The sequence below is a fragment of the Bemisia tabaci genome, chromosome 2 (genome assembly GCF_918797505.1).
Source record: "Bemisia tabaci chromosome 2, PGI_BMITA_v3".
Lineage (NCBI taxonomy): Eukaryota > Metazoa > Arthropoda > Insecta > Hemiptera > Aleyrodidae > Bemisia > Bemisia tabaci.
The window spans coordinates 43444502-43465293 of NC_092794.1; the positions used below are offsets into that span (position 1 = coordinate 43444502).

The 20792-nt window shown below is 42.6% G+C and overlaps 1 protein-coding gene across 1 annotated transcript in view; it reads right to left on the reverse strand.

Annotated features, from left to right (window-relative positions):
* LOC109040059 (dual specificity protein phosphatase 10) overlaps positions 1–2433 on the reverse strand; it is a 68831-nt gene extending 66398 nt beyond the window's left edge. The window contains exon 1 of the mRNA XM_019055839.2: positions 1840–2433. Within this exon, the coding sequence (XP_018911384.2) occupies positions 1840–2416 (577 nt within the window). The 5' untranslated portion in view covers positions 2417–2433. The remainder of the gene's footprint in view (positions 1–1839) is intronic.
* Positions 2434–20792: the final 18359 nt, after the last annotated feature.

Here is a 20792-nt window from a genome sequence, read left to right on the forward strand (position 1 = left end):
CTGACGTTTTCGTCATTTTCCACGACTTTTTAAAATTCCCTGACATTTCCCTGTTTTCCTGACACATTCTAGTAAAATTCCCTGACAATTGAAGGTATGCGAGACGGTTTAAAGGACATTATAAGGAATAGTTTCCAGGCAAAATGCGTTATTTGAAACGTCGAACCCATTCTAGGCAGCAAATAAAGGTGACCCAACAATTTTTCCCTGACATTTTCGTCATTTTCCCTGACATTTCCAGGCTTTCTCTGACTTTTAAAAATTCCCTGGCAATTCCCGGGCAATGCGTTGCTTGAAACGTCGAACCCATTCTAGATAGCAAATAAAGGTGACCCAACAATTTTTCCCTGACATTTCCAGGCTTTCCCTGACTTTTCAAAATTCCCTGACATTTCCCGATTTACCCGGTATTCCTTAACTGTCGCAATCCTGAATATATATCGATCGTACCCAATAGGCATTGCGCAAAAACTGAAGATCCACTTCAAGTGTATGCACCTTCACCGTCGTGCAAGAGCGGCCGGAGAGCGTTCGGCCAGGCCGGCGTCATAGTTCTCGTCGTCGTCGGTTGAATAATTGTCTGCGAGTTGTGACCTCTGGCTCTGGCGCGATGACCGGGATAACCTCCCGTAGACTCGGCATTGCCGGCCCGGGCCGGGCGCACCGAGACCGAGGCACCAATGACTCATGAGTCATCGGATCATCAACCGCTCGTCGAGCCACCGAAAGACAACCTTCCATCCAAACCCGACCCCGAGAGCCAGGTCTTAAGCCGGTTCCAGACCCGAGGAACCCGACCCAATTGAATTCCTGGCCCCGCCACTGACTAGAGTCCAAACGAGAACTTCCCATCCTGCTATCGGGAACTCCCGCTTATCCTTAGAGAAAACAAAATTGGAAAATTTCTAGCTTTGCTGGTCATCAATATTTAAATACATGCACGAAATCAGGCATGAAAATCGACTGACTACAAAATCGCGATCCAATGGGAAAATAATTAAGAATCAACTAGCGAGGGATTGCATACTTTCCAGACTATCTTAAAGTCATGGGATCTAGAATTCTTGATTATCTTCATTTCCTGACGATATGTTTAGGGAATAGTTTCGTTGTGAAAACTCAAGATTTCAAGTGAAAACTCCAACCTAACGAATTCCACGATTTTTCATGTTGATGTTTCATTCCCTGATTAGTGCCGGTAATTCTAGACATCATGCTTAAAAGAACACGTTAGATGAAGCGGAGAAATTTGGACCTTCTTCCGGAATTTTTGTACTTTTCAGCATTTCCTGCCTGCCCCAAAAAATCAATAATAATTTGGACTTCCACGGAAAGAAGAGGTAGGGGTTGAGACCCGATTTGATTCAGGAGCTTAAAATTGTATTATACCCTGATAAATTAGGTTACTAACCCAACTGTTGCGGTGCTACCTCCAACTTGACTTGTGGCGCTACCAAAACTAAATGGAAATACCCAAATGATGCAAGAAAATTGGGTAGTACCACAATTTTAAGGGATTATCGCTACCTCTTCTTTTTCCGTATTCTGGACCATTCTTCCGTGCTAAGAAAAAACGCCGTATGAGCATTCGAGAGTTGTCAAATCTCCTAGAAACCTTGAATTTCCTTGAATTTTTGTATAGTTTTCTTGAGATTTTTAGATTAATTTGCGGGCAATATAGCCTAAAGAGGTAAAAAAAAAAAAATATTCATACGTAATTCTCCTGGTGAATTTGACTTTAATTGAGGAAATATGGCAACATCTGAAGGCTTATACGACGTTTTTCTTTAGCATGGCAGCATTAGACATTGCTGAGATAAGGTATACGATGGTGCTTACCTAGAAGAATAGCCGGTTCCCGGTTGTCCTCAACGAGCGACGATAGTACGAGAAAGAGGGGGTGGTTGGGCGGGAGGCGCTCCAGGTCGGAGGTGGAGTCGTCGTAGACGACCACTTCCTTGATGGTGCGCTTCTTGAGAAGATCCTTCCCCTCGCGGGTGGTGGCCAGGTCGGCGAGGGTGGCCTTGCCCTGCTGGAGCCGGCGCCGGTTGAAGCGGTCCGAGCAGTTGACGTTGATGGAGCCGCGGATGTGGTTGACGTTGTAGGCCAGGAAGGGGCGGCAGTCGACGACGAGGAGGCTCCGGGACTTGACCTGCCCGACCAGTCGCCCGGCCAGGGTCTCCGGCTCGAAGAGGCGCACGCACTTGGCGAGGAGGGCCTTCTGGAGGGTGGCGCTCTCGGAGCACGGGCTCGCCGGGAGGGAGAAGCAGTCCACCTTGCAGCGCTTGGCGGGGGCCGCCGCAGCCGGGAGGGGCGCCGCCGCCGCCGGCCCCGGCTCGCTCAGGCTCCGGTTCAGCGAGAGCCGGAGCCCCTCCCGCGACTTGCCCACCTCCACCTCGCAGTACACCGTCGACATCGCCCCGCTTCCCACTCCCGCACGGCACCGCACCTGCAACACATCCAAATGGCACGACCGATCAGTGACGGTTTATCCATATACATGCATTTATATAATACAGAATAGAGGTGGATACGGTAATTTGGCAACACCGGATTTCCTCCTTTTAAGCCTATATTAAATAATCGATTCTTGTCGGAGCACCTGGCCCCTACTAGAGTCCCTTTATACTGAGAGTCAAGACAATGTGAATCCATTTCTGATTGGATCCCGTATTTTAGGCCTTCGCAGTGTCACAAACGGGAATAAAGATTACATTTTCACCGATTGCAAAGATTATAATCTGGAATGGACCAGGGAATTACGGGTTCGGCAAGGAACAAACGGAATGAGAAGGAACAGGGAAAGGAATTTGAGAACGGACCGATCAAAGATTACAAAAAACGTTCTTTTTCTGTAATCTTTATTCCCGTTTGTGACTCCATGAGGGGTGCTGTCTTGACTCTCAGTATAAAGGGACTCTAGGTTTATCCACATACATGCATTGACAAAGTATAGAATAGAGGCGGATACAGCAATTTGGCAACATCGGATTTCCTATATTTAGGCATATGTTAAATAATCGATTCTTGTCGGAGAACCTGGCCCCTACCGCAATCGATGCATTTCCATGGGTTTAAATGGGGGAAAAAACAATGTTGCCAATTTGCTGGATCCGCCAATGAGGAAGCAAGGGGCTTTTTAGGAATGTTCAAATTTGGAATACAGATTGCGATTTCAATTTCTAGCCCATCCGTAAACACAGTCATTTGCATGTGCATATAGGGATACTAATCGTACATGCGTTGTTTCTACACTGAGCCAGAAACTGCAGTTACTGATTGGAAAATGCGGTCCATTTGAGGTTACGCAAATGGAGACAGTGAAAAATAGACAACATTTTTCAATTGGGAACTACATCTCTGGCTCATCCGCAAAAACACTTATGCACATGGAGTAACTGATGGTACACATGGTGCTTTCAAACTGAGGTGCGAAACGTAATTAAAAACTGCAAAGTATGGTCCAAGTAGTATGAGATCAGCCAAAAAATGTAAAACGGAGAAAAGCTCAAAATAGAGCGGCTAGGTACTTAGTTTAACGAAATATAAAATTTGAAAAAGTGAAATCATTCAATTCATGATAAAAAAATGAACAAGACCAAGGATAAAAACCAACCAAAAATAATTTGGAAAGGACCTCTGAATATGATCATTCTGACAAACACAATATAAAAGCCGGAGAAATAGTCGAAAATGGGAGAAAAAGGCGAAGAACGGTCAAAAGCAACATGACCTGTAAAAAGGGCAATGCATATTTCTCTAATTAGAAATTTTTCAAAAGTCGAATTTGACCCCTCTCTAACTCTTATTCGTCGATTAGAGAGTTCACACTGGAGGTTCCATAATCCAAGGACGGGCAAAAACAGATAAAAATGGGAGAAAAGTCGAGAAAAATCAGAAAGCGGTCAGACGCAAATATAACCTGCAAAAATGGAGTCCTGTTTCCCTTGCAAGGGACGAAAATCGACTTCAGACACCGGAACCGTTCCACTCAATAAACCAAGATCGGTCACGATGACGACTCGGAGAAATATCAGCCGCGGGGCGCAACGGACTGGAGGGAATCGCCCTCGGGCCAGGTAGACTCGGGGAGAGAGGTGTCACGACCGGGGGAGGGGGCGACGAAAGCGGAGCGAGGGGACGCCGACGAAAGTTTTCCTTTGGGCAGCGGGATCCGACGTGCGGCAAGCGAAAACCCCCGGGTCCCCGCCCCCCGGCCCCCCGTCACCGTGGCCGGACCCCGAAACGAGACCGAAATAAGAGGGAGCTCCGAGGGATTTGGAAGGAAACCCGCGGTGGCTCATCCCGAAGCAATGCGCCAGCGTCCGCTGCCAACAAAGTCCGAATGCTTTCCCGGTGTTTCACGGGGCGTTGCCAGACTGGGCATGGTGTCTAAAATTCTTTGTCATGCTCATTCCCTGATTTTCCATGATTTTCAGCACTGGAAAAAAAACACATTGGATCTAGAGTCGAGACTCTTGAAAACATCGACAAGAAAAAATACTCTTGATTCGATCGGATTTTTGCTTAGATCAAGAACCAAGCCTCTTAATTTGAGCGGATTTCCTTTTGGTTTAAGCTGAAATCTGATTGAATCAAGAGTATTTTTTCTTGTCAATGTTTTCAAGAGTCTGGACTCTAGATCCAATGTGTTCCTTTTCCAGTGAGGAGCTCTGTTCCTGATGAGGGATCAAAGTTCTCTCCCACTTGGCTTGGATTTTGGCTTGGAAAAAACGATAAAATACCCCAGGGGTGCAGAAAATGTGCACCCCAGCCATGCCCGCACAGGCGCGTGAAAATGTGGAATAGCCCCACAAATGTGGAAGGGGGAACATTTAGAGGGGCCAAAAGTCGAGAATCAAGAGAACACAGAAGAAAAACGTTAGTTTTTTAGATCGGTGGGAAATTTTAAGGAAAGCTGGCTGGCGGGCGCGTGAAAATTTGTAAGGGAGAAATAAGTCTCAAAGCGGTAGAGGAAGAAATTATCGGTTTCTGGAACAGATTTTCTTCTTTTCCTTGATTTTCCCTGGAATTTTTCATTCCCTGGTGAGTCCCGGATTTTCCCGATCTAGACACTAGGCACTATACGAGTGACATCCGCTTTTGGACCGATTAATGAACAATAAATTATTGTCAAGTTGCGTAGAGAAATGGAATTTTGCGTTTTGGCGTTTTAAAAAATTATAGTCGCAGAATTATCGTTAATTTGTCGTCGGACAAGAAAATAAAACAAGATAGGAGATTTTGAAAAACTACAAACAAGGTACGCGATTTTGCAGTATCACCGTCGGAATGAAGCTCTGAGCGGCAGAACTGATCGTGAGCCAGTGACACGTTACTGCGTCACGGAGAGTAAGACGCCCGCATTTAGACGGGTAGGCAAAAACAGCTCCTGAGCGTCGCAATAGTTGCCTCCTTTTACAGTGAAGGCGCGCCATGCTCCGCTGCGTGGCGCACTCAGAGGCGCACCCTGCGGTCGTGCGATTGGCATGCTTTCCGCCTTCGATTTAACAGCTTAGGCAAAAACAGCTCTTAAAACGTTGCATCTCACTTAAACAGTTGATCCGCAATCGCGAGTTTTGTGGGGCTTAAAAACTAAATCGCACTTCAATACAGATGATACAACTCGCGTATACTATCAAAGTAGTGGTGCGACTTTTTTTTTTTTTTTTTGTGATCTGCCGAGTTCAGAGGCAACTTTAGGGATCAAAGTGATTTCGGTGATTTCTATGTCAAATTCGACGCCACTTGTCGCGAATTGGGAGAAAGTCTTCCGGACATTTCTCCCTTCTTATACCTTCTTTTTCTGTTTTCTTTTCAATAATTGGGGCGCAGAGCCCGCGACTTGACTTAAGAGATGAGAAAAGGAAGTTTCATTATTTTGGACCAGATTTGTTTATTTTCTATGACCAGATGTGAGGTTTTATCGCTACGATTGGCAGCAATGGATTTGCTGCCGCGCCGCGCGGCGGCGGTTGAGTTGGAGATGATTCACACATTTCGTCATGTAGGTTTCTTACGCGTCCAGAGCTTCGGAGGCCTAGCCAAAACAATTGAGACGTACTTAGAGTGCAGACGGAAAAATATCCTTGTTTTCTCCTTCTATCTTTCCCCTTGCTCCCCCTAGATGACGAATCACTCAGTGGTAATGCGAAAACAAAAACTGGATACATGCTTTAAAATTAACTGTGACGTCGTGATTCTAGTGATTCTCCATTAAAACAGGTGCCGATTACATCTAATCAGATCGAGAGATTCTAACTTCAAAGTGCTCCTCCTCAAAACTTTGTTTTTAAATTTGCAAATTTGCAAAAACGATAACTTAATTTTGATTCGATTTAGCTTGAGTACTTTTTGGTGCGAAGAGAAACCAAAACACTCCTCGACGCAATGGTACCATTTCCACACTTGGGATATTTTTGGCATTAAACCCCATTTCCAGCGAGTTGACGCAGATTGACTACAATCAGTGGAAGAAAACAAATTATATTTAAAGTTGTTGAAATCGAGATAACGGGGTAATCAAAAAAAGTTTTCTGCATCATCTTGCGGGGAAAATCTCATATTTTCGTATCCTTTGATGAGAGACCCGTGCATTTTCCGTCATAAAATCCGCACGTATCATTCAAACTCCGTCTTTTTTCCGTACGATTCAAGAAAGTTTTTCAAAATAAAAAAAACCAAGAAATGTCGAGGACTTCTCGATCGGCTGGGCATGTGTATTGATTCAAGTACTTGAAAACTGAAAAAAGTTCAAGTATCATAGCTTCTCTGACGTAAGGGCGTAACTCTAATTCCCTATGATCCCCGAAAAGCATGGACTTATACGGAGAATAGGGCTCACGTGGAAATGGAGATACGTACTCACGTTGGAGGGGCGACGGAGGACTTCTGTACTGCCGTGCTTAGGAAGAACGCCGTATGAACGATCAGGAGTTGCCAAATTTCCGTCAATAAAATGTTCATTTTTGAGGAACGTTATGAATCTTTTTCTATGCAATTTTCAGGAAATTTAGGTAAAATTACGAACAAAATTACGTGAAAAATTGGAAGAAAGGAATTGATGAGTTGACCATAGTAAATTCGTGTTTTATCAAGGGAAATTTGGCAACGCCTGGAGGTTCATACGGCGTTCTTCCTTAGCACGGCAGTGTAGACCTCACGAGTTCTGAATAGAGGAAACACCCATAGGCGGAACTAAGAAATCAACTTGGCCCCTTCCAGGGAATGTGAGAGATTTTATTACGAAAGAAGAGTGTGACAAACCTTTCATCTTAGAAATCGTAATTGGATCAATTTTTCGGCGAGTACGGCTCAAAATTGTTCTTGAGATGACTCACTTTTTCAGACTTTCGTAAAAGGCCCCCCCGATCCTCCAAATATTTTACTAAGGAAGAGCGATACGAATCTTTCATCTTGGAAATCGTAATGGGATCAATTTTTCGGCGGGAACAGCTCAAAATTGCTCTTGAGAGATGGATCACTTTTTCAAAGTATTTTAAGAAAGGCCCCCCGGACCCCTTCAAAGCTGGAAAAATCCCCCGAATCTTCCGTTGGGGCCCAAAAGACCCCCCGGACCCCCTTCAAAGCTGGAAAAATCCCCCGAATCTTCCGTTGGCGCCCAGGGAGCTTTGGGAAATCTGGTAGACCTCCCTAAGTGGCTTGTTTTTTCTTGCCCTCCAGACCCGCCTTGATGAGTCTCTCTTCGCCCCCCCCCCCCCCGAAAAGTTCCTGGTTCCACCTATGAATACCCTACATAAAAACGAGTTTATTCTCCTTCTTCTGAAAAAAAAAAAAGTCTGCCGAAAAGAGAGAAAGAAAGATAAAAAAAAAATATCTGCACTCGGATTGATCACCTCTCGTTTTGCCCCGACCATAATGACGCTGGAGGCCCGTATGCAACGGATTAATTTGAGCCGCGAGCGCTGATGGGGATACCGCGCGAGGGGGGGGGGGGGGGGGGGGTTCGCGGCTCGGTCCGTGGGCACGGCTCTCGGTGGGTTTACGACTCGAGAGCCAAAATCCAGTCGAGAGGATGAGTCACGCTCGGCGGCGCACAGTGAAACGAAGTATCACGAGAAATCGGACATAAAATTTTCGGCAAAAATCACACATTTTGATGTTTATTTCGTTGTAATTCAAATTTTTAAAGTTGAATCGCAGATAAAATTGTGTGAAAAAACCAATGGAGCCACTTTTAATCATCTTTGATTCGAATTTTAGAAGATATGAGCTTTCAAATTTCCCAAAATTCGTCCCGATTTCTCTCAGTTCTCTGTTCTATTGTGCGACGGCGAAGTTGCAGACTTACAGGGCGCAGCGACCGAGACGAGCCGGTCTATTTAGGAACACCGAGCGATGCTCAATCAAAACCGCTCAAGTGCTGCACGGTAACTTAGCGGAGATACGCGGTTCTTGCCAGCGGCCCGACCCGTTCGAGACCTGACCCGTGAGGCCGCCGAACTTTACTGGCCGTGTATGGTAGGGTTGGCGATTTCGAATGGATCACCTCGGGTAATCGAATTTTTGGCGCAAATAATCGAAAATAGCATCAATTTTTTTTGTCGATTTTTCAATCTGTCAGGTTCGCCGCAGAATTCACTGGAGAAAAAAAACACACTGGATCTAGAATCCAGACTCTTGAAAACATTGACGAGAAAAAATACTCTTGATTTAATCAGATTTAAGCTTAAACCAAAATGAGATCCGCTCAAATTAAGAGGCTTGGTTCTTGATTTAAGCAAAATTCGGTTGAATCAAGAGTATTTTTTTCTTGTCGATGTTTTTAAGAGTCTGGACTCTAGATCCAATGTGTTTCCTTTTCCAGTGTTCGGAAAAAAGATTCCCTGACATTTGCCTGATTCGTCTAACGAACTGTGGCACATTTTTTTGATATTTCGTCGTTTTTCAGACCAGGGGTGAAGAAAGTTCCCCCCATCAACCTTCCCCCATTTTTAAAAAAAATTCAAGATCGCATATTTTTTGAGTCGATTCTTTGAACTGCTCAGGTATGCCACTGAATTTGGAAAAAAGAATCCTTGGCATTTTCGGTTGATTCCTCCGACAAATTTGGGCCAAATTCTTCGGTATTTCGTCGTTTCCCAGACCTATAGAGCAGACAGTTCCAAGCCTTCTCCACAAACGAACTCCCCCATTTATAACAAAAATTTACGAGCGCTTACTCCCGCAAAACTAAAAAAAATTACCAACAAATTGGACATGTGATTGCTAAAAAACCGTATTTTTTTTAAGGTTCCTCCGAATTTCCCCGTTTTCGCGGGGGGTTCCCCATTTCGCGCGACCGGCACCACACAACCAAACCGGTCGGGTGGTCAGGAATCTACTGATTTATCTATCAATTTCAATTTTCACCTCGCCTCTCGCTTCCTTGAAGAAAAAAAAAAAAAAAAAAAAAAAAATCAACTAAGAACACGGCTGCTTCACTACTCCTCTCTATAATCAACATCCAAGCTTAAAAAACGCTCTTGAAGTTGGCCCCCGGCACCGATCACGGCCACTCGACTGTACTTGAACGCCCCCTCCCCCTCCTCACCTTCCTCATCGGTTTTGCAGTGGAGTAAAGCGCTTAGGAGTTGCGCACGTCACGTGCGGGAAAGCAGTTGGCGACTGATAAAACCCCCCGCAGTTTTCATCATTCTGTTTACATCAGCCGCCACTCGACGAGTACGTAAAATTAGCTCACTTTCTCATCGTCTCATCGGCCTCGGATGAAACGCAAAAACCTCCGCTCGAGACCCAAGACGCAGTTCGGGGGTGCCATATACTCCCGTGCAAAAGAGGAACGCCGTATGAGCCTTCAGACGTTGCCATATTTCCTTCAATAAGAAACGAATTTGCCGGGAAAGCTGAGAATATTTTTCTTCAAAATTTTTGGACTATTTTGTTCGCAATTTAATTGAAAAAGTTTGAAAGATGCGAGGAAAAATATGCACAATTCATCTGAAAAATACACGTCTTATCTAAGACACTTGGCAACTTTCGAATGTTCATACACCGTTCTTCCTTGGCATGGCCGTATACTACCAGGCCAATTTTATTGGCTTTAAAAAAATAGCCTCATGACCTCGAATTTTTGTTAATATGTTAGAAATGATTTTAGAAAAAATTGCGGGAAGTTATTAAAAAGAACTGCGCGTAGTTTTTTTGTCTCCTTTAATTTAGAAAAAAATTGATTGAAAATATAACTGGAGGCCTGTAACGTTGCAATTGAAGGTAAATACGACGTTACTTCGCGTGCAGCCGACGATTTTTACCCTCATTTACGCAAGGCGTTACGAGATAACTATTCGACCACGGGTGATGCCCATGTTGCCGCTAGCTGGAATTGAAGGCGCGTCTCACTTCGAAGATGACGCGGCTACTGTACGCTGTGCTGCCTGACGGCCAGGTTGTCTTTAATTTCCCAGATTCTTCTAGGCTTTCCCTTACCTCCACAAAATATACCCGTACGAGGTAATTATTTATGACGGAAAATTTTATCCCTTTAAATTCACCTTAAATCGATGGAAATAGATGCGTTGGGTGCAGAAAGGACATTTCTTGGTGGCGGTACTTTAGAATCCCCACTTCTACAATAAATTTCAGAGAAAATACTATTGAGGAAATTTTCTGAAATTTATTTTCAGCGTTTTAAAATCATATAGAAAATTCGGTAAGTAGGTAAAAGTTCCAACGAATTTCATGCATTAGCTTTCTTTGTAATGGACAAAATGTTACCAGGGATTCCGAGACATTGCGACCAAGAAATGCCCTTCCTGCACCCAACGCCTCTATAGACCGACTTAATGGCTACGTCATTTGATATAATATCGAACTTTTGGTTAAAATATTAACAAACACAGATTCTTGTTTCTGATTCGCGCCCTTTGCGCCATGGTGGTAAAGTGCGTTCAAGTGTTTCTTACAATCGAAAGTTTTCGCCTTTAATTACTTAGTCATCAATTTATTCATGCCCGGTCCATGACTAAAATTTAATAAATTAATACAATTAACTCATGAAGAATTCGTACATGAGGTTATGTTAGTTTCTTTTGGATTGAACCAAGAGTTCGATATTATAAAATCGAATGACGTAGTCACTAAATCGCAACGCTTAAAGGCTCATACGGCGTTCTTCCTCAACACGGCAGTAAAGCGTTCTGGCTCCAATCAGTATCGAATCCTCGAAATCAGGGCCCGGAAACAGGAACGAGAGCCCTGTCGGAAACACTCAGCCGGCCGGCGCGCGATACCCGTAGGTGTCGGGGCCTCATGGCGGGGGAGGGGGGGGGGGGCAGACGGATCGGACGGGGGAGGAAATATTCGAGATGTGAGTCACGGGGCGAGGACCCAGGCCCAGGCGCGCGAGACAGGAGACTCACGGTCTCTGCCTGCAGCGGCTCGGCTCGGGTGTCAACATGTGGGTTATCACGGCATGGGCCCGCTCCTGCTCTTGACACAGCCCCCCTGACGACCCACCCTAACCCCCCTCCCCCGACACTCCGGGGACGCGGCGTCTCGATTACAACCAGGACCGCATCCCCCGACTCCTCCAATCTTGCCGAGGACGCTTCTGCCGTGATAGCGAAGAGAGCAGTAAGTGCATGCTGGGATGAACCTCGAGACACATAAAAGCATATGCTAATCATGGCTCATACAGAAATTGCACTTACTCCTCTCATCGCTATCACGGCAGGCTTCGTTCCCCTTCTGCCGTGCTAAGGAAGAACGTCGTATGAACCTTTAGGCGTTGCCAAATATCCTTGAATGTAACACGAATTTCCTGGTTAACTTGTGAATATTTTTCTTCCAATTTTTCAGATAATTTTGTTCGTACTTTGATACACATTATCAAACAATTTCATAGAAAAATATTCACAACTTTTCTCAAAATAAACATAGTATCAAAGGAAATATGACAACTCTCGAATGTTCATACGGCGTTTTTCCTAAGCACAGCAGCCTTGTCGAGGAGCCCTTGCGAAGTCTGGGCATCTCAGATGTGAACAGGCAATATGAACCGAAAATGGCACGGAATAATTTACAGTATTTTCAGGTAGTATATAAATACTGCCATGCTAAGGAAAAACGCCGTATGAACCTTCAGGCGTTGTCAATTTTACTTGGATAAACCACGAATTTCCTGGTAAACTTACAAAAATTTTGCTTCCAATTTTTTGGATAATTTTGTTCCCTATTTCCTTTAGAGACCCTGAAAATTTTAAGGAAGAATATTCGTATCATTCTTCAAAAATAAAAATTTAATTGAAGGAAATTTGGCAACTCTCGAATGTTCATACGGCGTTCTTCCGTTGAACGGCAGGATAGAGAAGGGGGTTTTGCAAGTATGGGGAATTTGTGATTTAGGTACTGTTCCTTGCGTAAAATTTTTCGAGAATGGTGGCACTGGTTTTCTCTGAAATGAACTCAAAAGCTCAAAAAAGCTCTCGAAGTGGAAGCTGCGATGGAGGGGATATCCCACGCTGTCTCGAGAGTCGGCCCTATATCTAGTTAAACTTTCCATGCAAAAATAGGGAGCAAATACATTAACAGGGTTGCCACTTGAGTTTAACTATGATATAGAGGTGGACTCTCACTATTAGACTTTGAATTTGTTTGGAGACAAAACCAGTGGCATCATCGCCCCGTGGGAACGCTGCTTTCGAAGCGCACGTTCAGCCTCAGCCTCACAATCGAGAACTTGATGCAATTTTTGCTGCAACTTAATTTCCACCCGTTGATAGCGATAGCTTCGAGTGTTGTTCTCGGTTAATGACAAGCGATGACCTCATCCACTCCACATTATCTGAGCTACTATATTGTCGTGCTGAGGAAAAACGCCGTGCGAATAGTCAAACGTTGCCAAATCTATCCGGAAAGACTGCGAATTTTGTGGAAAACTTTGGGATATTTTCCTTTGAAATTTTAAGAGAAGTTTCTTCGCAATTTAATTTAGGGTAGGTACCTATCTGAACGTATCCGGTAAAAAAATGCAGGCTTTTTCCTGCAAATAAATACTTCATCGGCGGATTCATAAATACGGCGTTTTCCTTCGGCACGATGATGTAAAAAAAAACTTTCCGAAGATTTTCGATTTTCTGACAAACTCACTGACTAACAGACAGACGATATGGACTGAATTAAAAAGGTGAAGGACCATGTCACATTTGTGGAGATATGACTTGTTACAAAAAGTCGTAAGCTCAGCTAGCTGTGCATGTTTTCCTTGCAAGAAGTCCAGAAAAATTAGTAAAAAACCAGGATCTTTAGTGTAGCCAACAATTTCCATTGGTAAAAATTTTCTAGCCGAGGGGGGGGGGGAGGGGGGGGGGCTGTAGAAATATACATGAACATTGCAGGAAATGACCTTCCTGACGATGCACTTCAGATATAAGGGGCACTGGAAAGTAGACTATCTCTCTCCCTGTTGCACCTATGCGACGATCATTCCTACAGACCTTTGCTTTCCAATTTAAAAAAAAAGGGGGGGGGAAAAAAACTTGCAGGAAATTTAAAACTTTGCAAAGGAGATATGAAGATTTGGAGTTCATGCATCAACTGCTCATGATAATCAGCAGCTAAGGTACTAAACGTCGATGGAAAATGTACCTGCGAAGTACCACGAAATGATCTCAAGTGTTGATGGTGTCAATTGTCAGGGAACAGGCAACTTCATTCGGTAAATGAGTGTTTCAATGCGTAAGTACTTACATCACTCGACTGAAATGAGTAGCGACTGGGAAGAAAGTCTATGTGAAAGAAGGTGATATGGGGGGAGCAAGCTTTTATCACAATGTCATGGCAGAGGGGCTCTTTTCAGGTGATAAATAAAAATCTAATCTTCAAAGCAAACATTTGTTCATGCTATTAAGGACCAACCCAGTGATATCTCTCGGCTTGCCCCTTAATGACGCTTGGCTGGATCACTTGATAAGTCTGAGGTTTACATAACCTTAACACTTCCACACGGACGATAAATTTATCCCATGACATTTATTCAACTGATATGTCTGCTGTATCAAAAAATAATCATCAATAACATGATGATTGAAGTTCCAGACTTCACTTTGGCGGAGAAAAAAGATTACACCTTTCGCGGCACAATCATTGAGAAAAAATTGGGCAGGGAGAATGAAGAATGAGATAACAACGCATGAATGGGTGAGTAAACTCAATGAGTAATATTTCCAAAATTAAAACAGCTATCCTCTTACAGACAGCTTTTTTTTACGGATGAGAGATGATGAAGGCTGAATTTTTTCCTTGCAAATAAGGTTTCAAAAATTAATGACCGTGTAGATGGGTGGAGTGTTTGCTATCAGAGAGGTTCTAGGAAAAAACTACTCAATTATATGGATAAGAACCTTCTCATACGCACCTAAGGAAAATTCTTTATTTCATTTTGTGGAGACCGGTCGAGCATTATTATACCTATAATTCTGTTTCGTATGAGACTCATAGAGGCTTACTATTACTTGGTAGGAAAATTAAGAAGAGATAAATTAATAATTATATGAGCGCATGAAACTTCTACCTATCCGAACATTGAATGGATCATTTCTACATACCTAAATTGAGTCAAAATTAAACTAGCGAGCTGGAAAAAATGTGAAAATAGAGCAGAGGTCAAAGAATGAATGAGCACAGGTTTCACGCTGTAACAGCAAGTCTTTCGAAGAGAGAGTAACTCCATTTTTTAGGTGATTGTTGTAACCAGTCAATTTTCCTCTTAAAAAGGCAATGGCTGCATTAAAAACAAATTGATTATAGCTATGACTGAACTCAATCCCACCTTTATTTTTGACAATACCTTAACTCGGTGAGCTATTCAGATTGCCCTAACAGGAAATGAAATAAAAATAAATTTGTCTTCAGGGAAAAATTGATCCGAATTTTAAGCAAAGTGTGGTGTTTGGAGCATAGAGGTTTGTTTTTCTTCGCATATTTGTGACGGAGAAACTTCTCTGTTTACAGATTGTCTCGATCAACACTGATAAGTAAATTTCATTAACAGGAAATTTTGCTTAGCACACAGCTAGGAGAATTAAGTATTTATTTTTGGTAGCAGAGTGCCAATTTACACTGACATTAATGACCTACGATGATAAAATTAATTCCAATAAGGAAACCATCTTTAAAAAGTCACATAAAATGCAGCCACTGTCTTTATAGGGAGAATGTATAGTCTCTGAAGTTCTGGTCAGCTTGGGTATACCTTCGATAATTTCAATGGACCGTTTTAACGCGGTTTAGATAAGGTAAATTAATTACTTCAACATGGCTAGACTTGCCGCCCAGGATACTGGGGCATGGCTTGTTTCTAAATCAGTCGTTTCTAACTCACCAACGACTGATCAGACTATTGATCAAGGCACAGGGGAGTGTTGACAACCTTTCCTCGCATTAATCCACAATATTGTACAAAGGGTTACCCAATTGCCAGATTAACTCTTTCCGAGTGGGACAATCCACTCTCAGACAAACTACTGACAACTGCTAGCTATCCATAGGTCCAAACAACAGCACACCATATTGCGACAACTTGAGCCTCGTAATGCTTCGCTGCAAAAGAGTAATCTGTGCTGTATCCACCGACAACAAGATTAAGAGCGAGGTATAATCCTACTGAATAGTAATTCAAGAGTTGAGAAGAACCCTTCATGACAGTCAAGAACGCTCATGAATAAGGGCTCAAATTGATTTACAGAGATAAAGAGAAAGTATCCTTCCCATTGGCAGAAATGGAACACACTGGAAGTGAGATCAACAGGTAGTATTGCTGCCTGATTTCACAAGAGGTAAACATTGAGACTAACCTTGCGCAACTTTATCGTGTCGTTGTCACATTAATTCCAAACAGGCGGACCGCATAACACTACCAAATAAGCCATAATTCCACGCTGATAAGGGCGAAATTCAAACAGGAGAATCCTAAATTAAATGAGGTTAGGAACCATTTCTGAGCATCCCACGCACTGGATTTCACTGACTACAACGGAACTAACATTACGGGCGGAAAAATATTTAAAAAGCTAAGAATCGTACACAATTAAGCGAGAGACCACATGTCAACTAAATGTCAACAACGGTTTTACCGAATAATTCAGAGAAATTAACACATCGAAGATTCGACGCTTGTAAATCGCACGCGGCAGGTCCTAAACAAACAAGATACGAAACGAAACTGAGAAACTCGCGGTTGCGCAGAGTTACGGAGGGGAGAGGGGGACTTGAACTCTCCAACACAGTCGACCAGATTACGTGAATACGAACCACATGCGACCTCGAGGATGACTCATCGCTGTGTTGAAGGTGGTAGCATCGCAGTTTCAAAGGGGAATCATGCGTCATGCCTATTCAATCCGCTCTTTCGCTCCGTAAACTTCGACGCATTTTGTTCATTGCAACGTATTCAGATTTACTACCAACAAATCCGAATTTTTGTGCCAATATTAGATGCAATTTTCGATAACACTGTTCGATTCGCGACCTTTCATATAACGTGTCTCATCAATGCAACGAATGAACACTGTTATCAACCATCAATTTAACTGATAGCGAAAGGAGGGGAAGGAGAGACATATTAGATTCCTTAGAGGAGTTGATTGTGGAAACAAAAACTTTTAGCATTAGAACGGAATCGTTTTTCTCTAAAACTTTGTTTAAGAATTTGTAAAAAAAGTAACGCACAAATCACATTACAAATCGATGACTAAATTGCCAAACCACCTATCTCCATTGCGGTGTTTCTAAATTTCCGATCCCATTTGATTTTTTCGAAGATAATAAAGCAAATTTATAGCTTGAGTTACATACAGAATGTTCGGTTCTGCTGACAGAGAAGAAAAATCAAGGAAGTTTTCAAGAAATTACGTGAGCTAGTTTCCCGAAGAAAAAATACAATACGACAGGAGGTCTGGAACGTCGCAACCGGAGATACGTGGTTTCGCACTTTGGTCATCGAAATTGACTGCTTTAAACGCGAATATGGAGGTGAACACATGGATTCTATTCCTACAGTGCTCATTTAAATCACGAAGTATTGCCTCAGACAAGTTTTATTCACAATTTGTAATACTCAAATTACCTATTTAAAAATTAATTTCCAAAAAAAGTTCCAGATCGATGGCCAAAATGCAAAACCACGAATCTCCATCGCGATTTTTCAAAATTCTCGCTCGTTTTATTTTCTGGAACAGAACCTCACATATTTTATAGCTTAATATTTACGCAGAAAATTCTGCTAACATAGGAGAAAAATCAAAGAAGTTACAAAAAAAAATCATAGGTATTGAATAGTTTTCCAAAGAAAAAATGAAGTATGGTAGGAAGTCTGCAATGTCGCAAACGAAGAAACGAAGTTGCGCACTTTGGCCATCGATATCATTCCTTGGACAATGGTACATACTTAATTTTAGTATCATCGTATATTTCAGGGATTTCTTTTTGTCCTTTTGAGCCGTGTGCATTTCTAGTTTCTCCTATCGAAAAATAATTCAGATGAAGTCCTAAGATTTGAATAAGAATAGCAGCAGAGAGGAGGAGCGCTTTTGCGTTTCATTCATAAACATGAGAGAAGGAACGCCGCTCCCAGGTGATATCTCCAGTGGGTGGGTATCTCTGTGGTATCTTATCCGACGGATGTGACGTAAAGGTGATAAACGTAATCGATAAACGATATAGTCGCGACGTCACCGAAGGAATAATCACTACGTCAAGTTCATACGTCGAAAATGGTAGCTGCAAATGGGAGTAATCAGTGGTTGCTCAACAGTCGCTATTCCGTATGAAGAGGTCTCCTCCTCTTCCTTCTTCTTATTCTTCTTCTTCTTTTCCTTCTTTATATTCTTCAAAATGGGTACCGAATGTATTCGAATAGCTCAGACGAACTGATGATAAGCGCATCTCCGAAAATCATCGATTATTATAGGGTTACACTCAAAAATTCACGGAAGACTTCCATTTCCAGTATGTATTAAACTCTCGGTACCAAACATCAACAATGACGGAGCCTCTCTCAATGCCAGCAATGTTAATAAATCGAATTGTATCATACTCTACGGCGCTCAGTGTCGGTAACGCCTTCATTGGCGCTTGGATGCAACTATTCGTGTTCAGATGTTGCGCGCGTTGCACTTTTAAAAATAGAAGGCGCTCCAGATATTTTCACGTGAGAGGTGATCGAGTCGAGTCGGATCGATCGGATTGCCTTCAATTTTTACAGGTACAACCCGCGCAACATTTGAACACGAATAGTTGCATCCAATCCAAGCATTCTCCATCCGACCTATCAACTGATGAATTTCGCCGAAGATCTGTAAAAATTCCTCTTAACGGTGCTACAATAAAGGCGTCTTTAAGCCTTCCTAAACACAATGTGAAGTATCCCAAGTAGCATTTTTCAACGGAAAAATCGCAATATTTTTAATTATTCAGAGATGCCCTCTCTGCACCTATTGCTTCAATTTCAGTCCAAAATTTTGTTGTATTTGGATGCGATTAAAGGAAAAATTATGGAAATTTTCATTTAGAGACGCGTAATAGTTTTACAGTAAAAACATAATTTGCGAGAAGAAATTTTACAATGTTGGGATGCAAGTACGTTCTTTCATGCGGGAAACCACCAAGACGGATTGACAATTTGCGCTCACAGTGCAGAGATTTCTAACCGTTATGGTCTCTCCGCGATGAGCGATGATGGTATGGATAGAGAGAGATGATTGAAGCGGGGGCTTAAGAACTGCCATTCCCGAGCAAGCGGTGACTGACTTGCTAACCGGTCGACCCTCAAAGGTCGTTTCAAATCGTTCCTCATTAATTCTATATTATGCCAGCATTTATTCGCCAAATCAGTTCCATGCCTCTCAAATTCATACGCGATGATTTCACGCACCGCTTTCGGCTGGCTCCGCCCAGCACGGCATCGCGGTGCCCCGCCGCGCCGGCGTTGTCAAATTTCTCCCGATAAATCACGAATTTTCATGAAAATTTTTGAATTTTTATCTTGGATCGATGAGGAACTTTCAAGAGGGACGTTATTTGAGTTATGACGTGAGAGTAGGAGGGCCAGGATGCCCCCTAAAGGTCTAATTAAAGGCCTTTCTTAGGAAAATGTTTCAAAATTGGGTATCTCCAGGATGCGATTAAGACAATTTAGACATCCATTCGCAATGTGGAATCACTGTTTCTGGCTCATCCACAAAATCACTGAAATGTTACATTTGGAAATTGGGAACTACAATTTCTGGCTCACTGTAGGGACGACATACTGATGGGCAAAGTGCGAAACCGCAAGTAACTCAGTTTTTGACGTTGCTGTTTTTCCTGTCATACTTTATTTTTCTTCGAAAGCTACTCAAAGTAATGAAAACGTGTATGATTTTCCTTCTCTTTTAGCAGAATATTCTGTATAAATTTCAAGTTACAAGGTTGGCTTGCTCCTCCTCAAGAACGTAAAATATAGGATAGGAAATTTTGAAACACAGCTACAGAGATATGTGCGGTTTCGCATTTTGGTCATCCATATGTACCATTAGTTTCCCTATGCTGATGGTGCCTTCATGGATTATCCAGAGATCTTAGTTCCTTGGGTATTGCAAAATACAGTCCGAATAGCTTTCCCTCAAAACTGCGGGTTTCAAACCGTCTCAGCTGCGGTTTGATTTCATATTCTTGGGTGTTTTTGTTGAAAAAGTGGCAGCATAATCTTAATTTCGATTTTTTCAGATTAGAAATCCCTTATCCTTGGGGTGATCAGAAAAAATTTTAAGAACTTTATGCACAGTTGAAACAAGTATTCGTATTTGAGAATTTCAAGGAATAAAATCTATAAGCTTTGTTTAAAATTTCTTTTCTTTTACAGGATATCTCGCAGCATTCAATTGTTCATACGGCTTTCCTCCTCTGCTTACCAATGTTGTCTGCATTGAGTCACCGCAGACTTGGCAAACCTGCTCGTGTTAAGCAATTTTTTTCCCTTCAATTTTTTCAGTGTACCATTTAGACGCCGGAAGGTATTTTTGTTCAAGATGGAAAAAGTAATGATGACTTTATAGCCTACTATATATTCGTTGTTGTCGACGCCGTGTACAAGAATTTCGTCGAGAGACGTAGTGAAAATGGCAAGTAGCACTCATGCACATGTCTTTCAGATAGATTTAACACTGAGGTCAGCGCCAAATACTACTGAAGTCAGTGCCAAAACTGACTGAGGCCAGTGTAAACAACCTTAACATCAGTCTTGTTCGGTGTTAGCTAAGCGCTGAAGAAGCATGATCTACCGTTTTACCGATAACAGTAAGCTTATAGCTCTTCCAATTTCCTCCCATCGATTCTCTTCTTCATTCCACCCTATAGTTGTACATTGTCTCAAACCTGAACTGTTCAAAATCGAGGAGTGAAATTCAGTGCCGGAGTCTATATTGCGTCCAAAAAACCCTGACTAATATATGAATGTGAACTGAAATTAGCACCATAATAAAGTATGACACTCCGCAAAAGGGTAGATTCCGTTTCGTCATAGTGTAAGTCATTCCGTAAGGAGAATGTATTCCGCGATGCATTCATGTTATTCGGCAGGGGGGGGGGGGGGGGGATTTGGACACAATATAGACTCCAGCACAGAATTTTACGCCAAAATTTTTACAAGGTGCAGTTTCATACCAATATTGAACTGCAGGTCTGAGAGAATGGGCCTAGCTTCCGAGCGGAAATTTTGATTTAAAGAGAGAAGTTTTAAAGTCAAGTTTTGAAAGAAAATGGTACCACTTCGATGGCTAAAGAACGAAACCGCG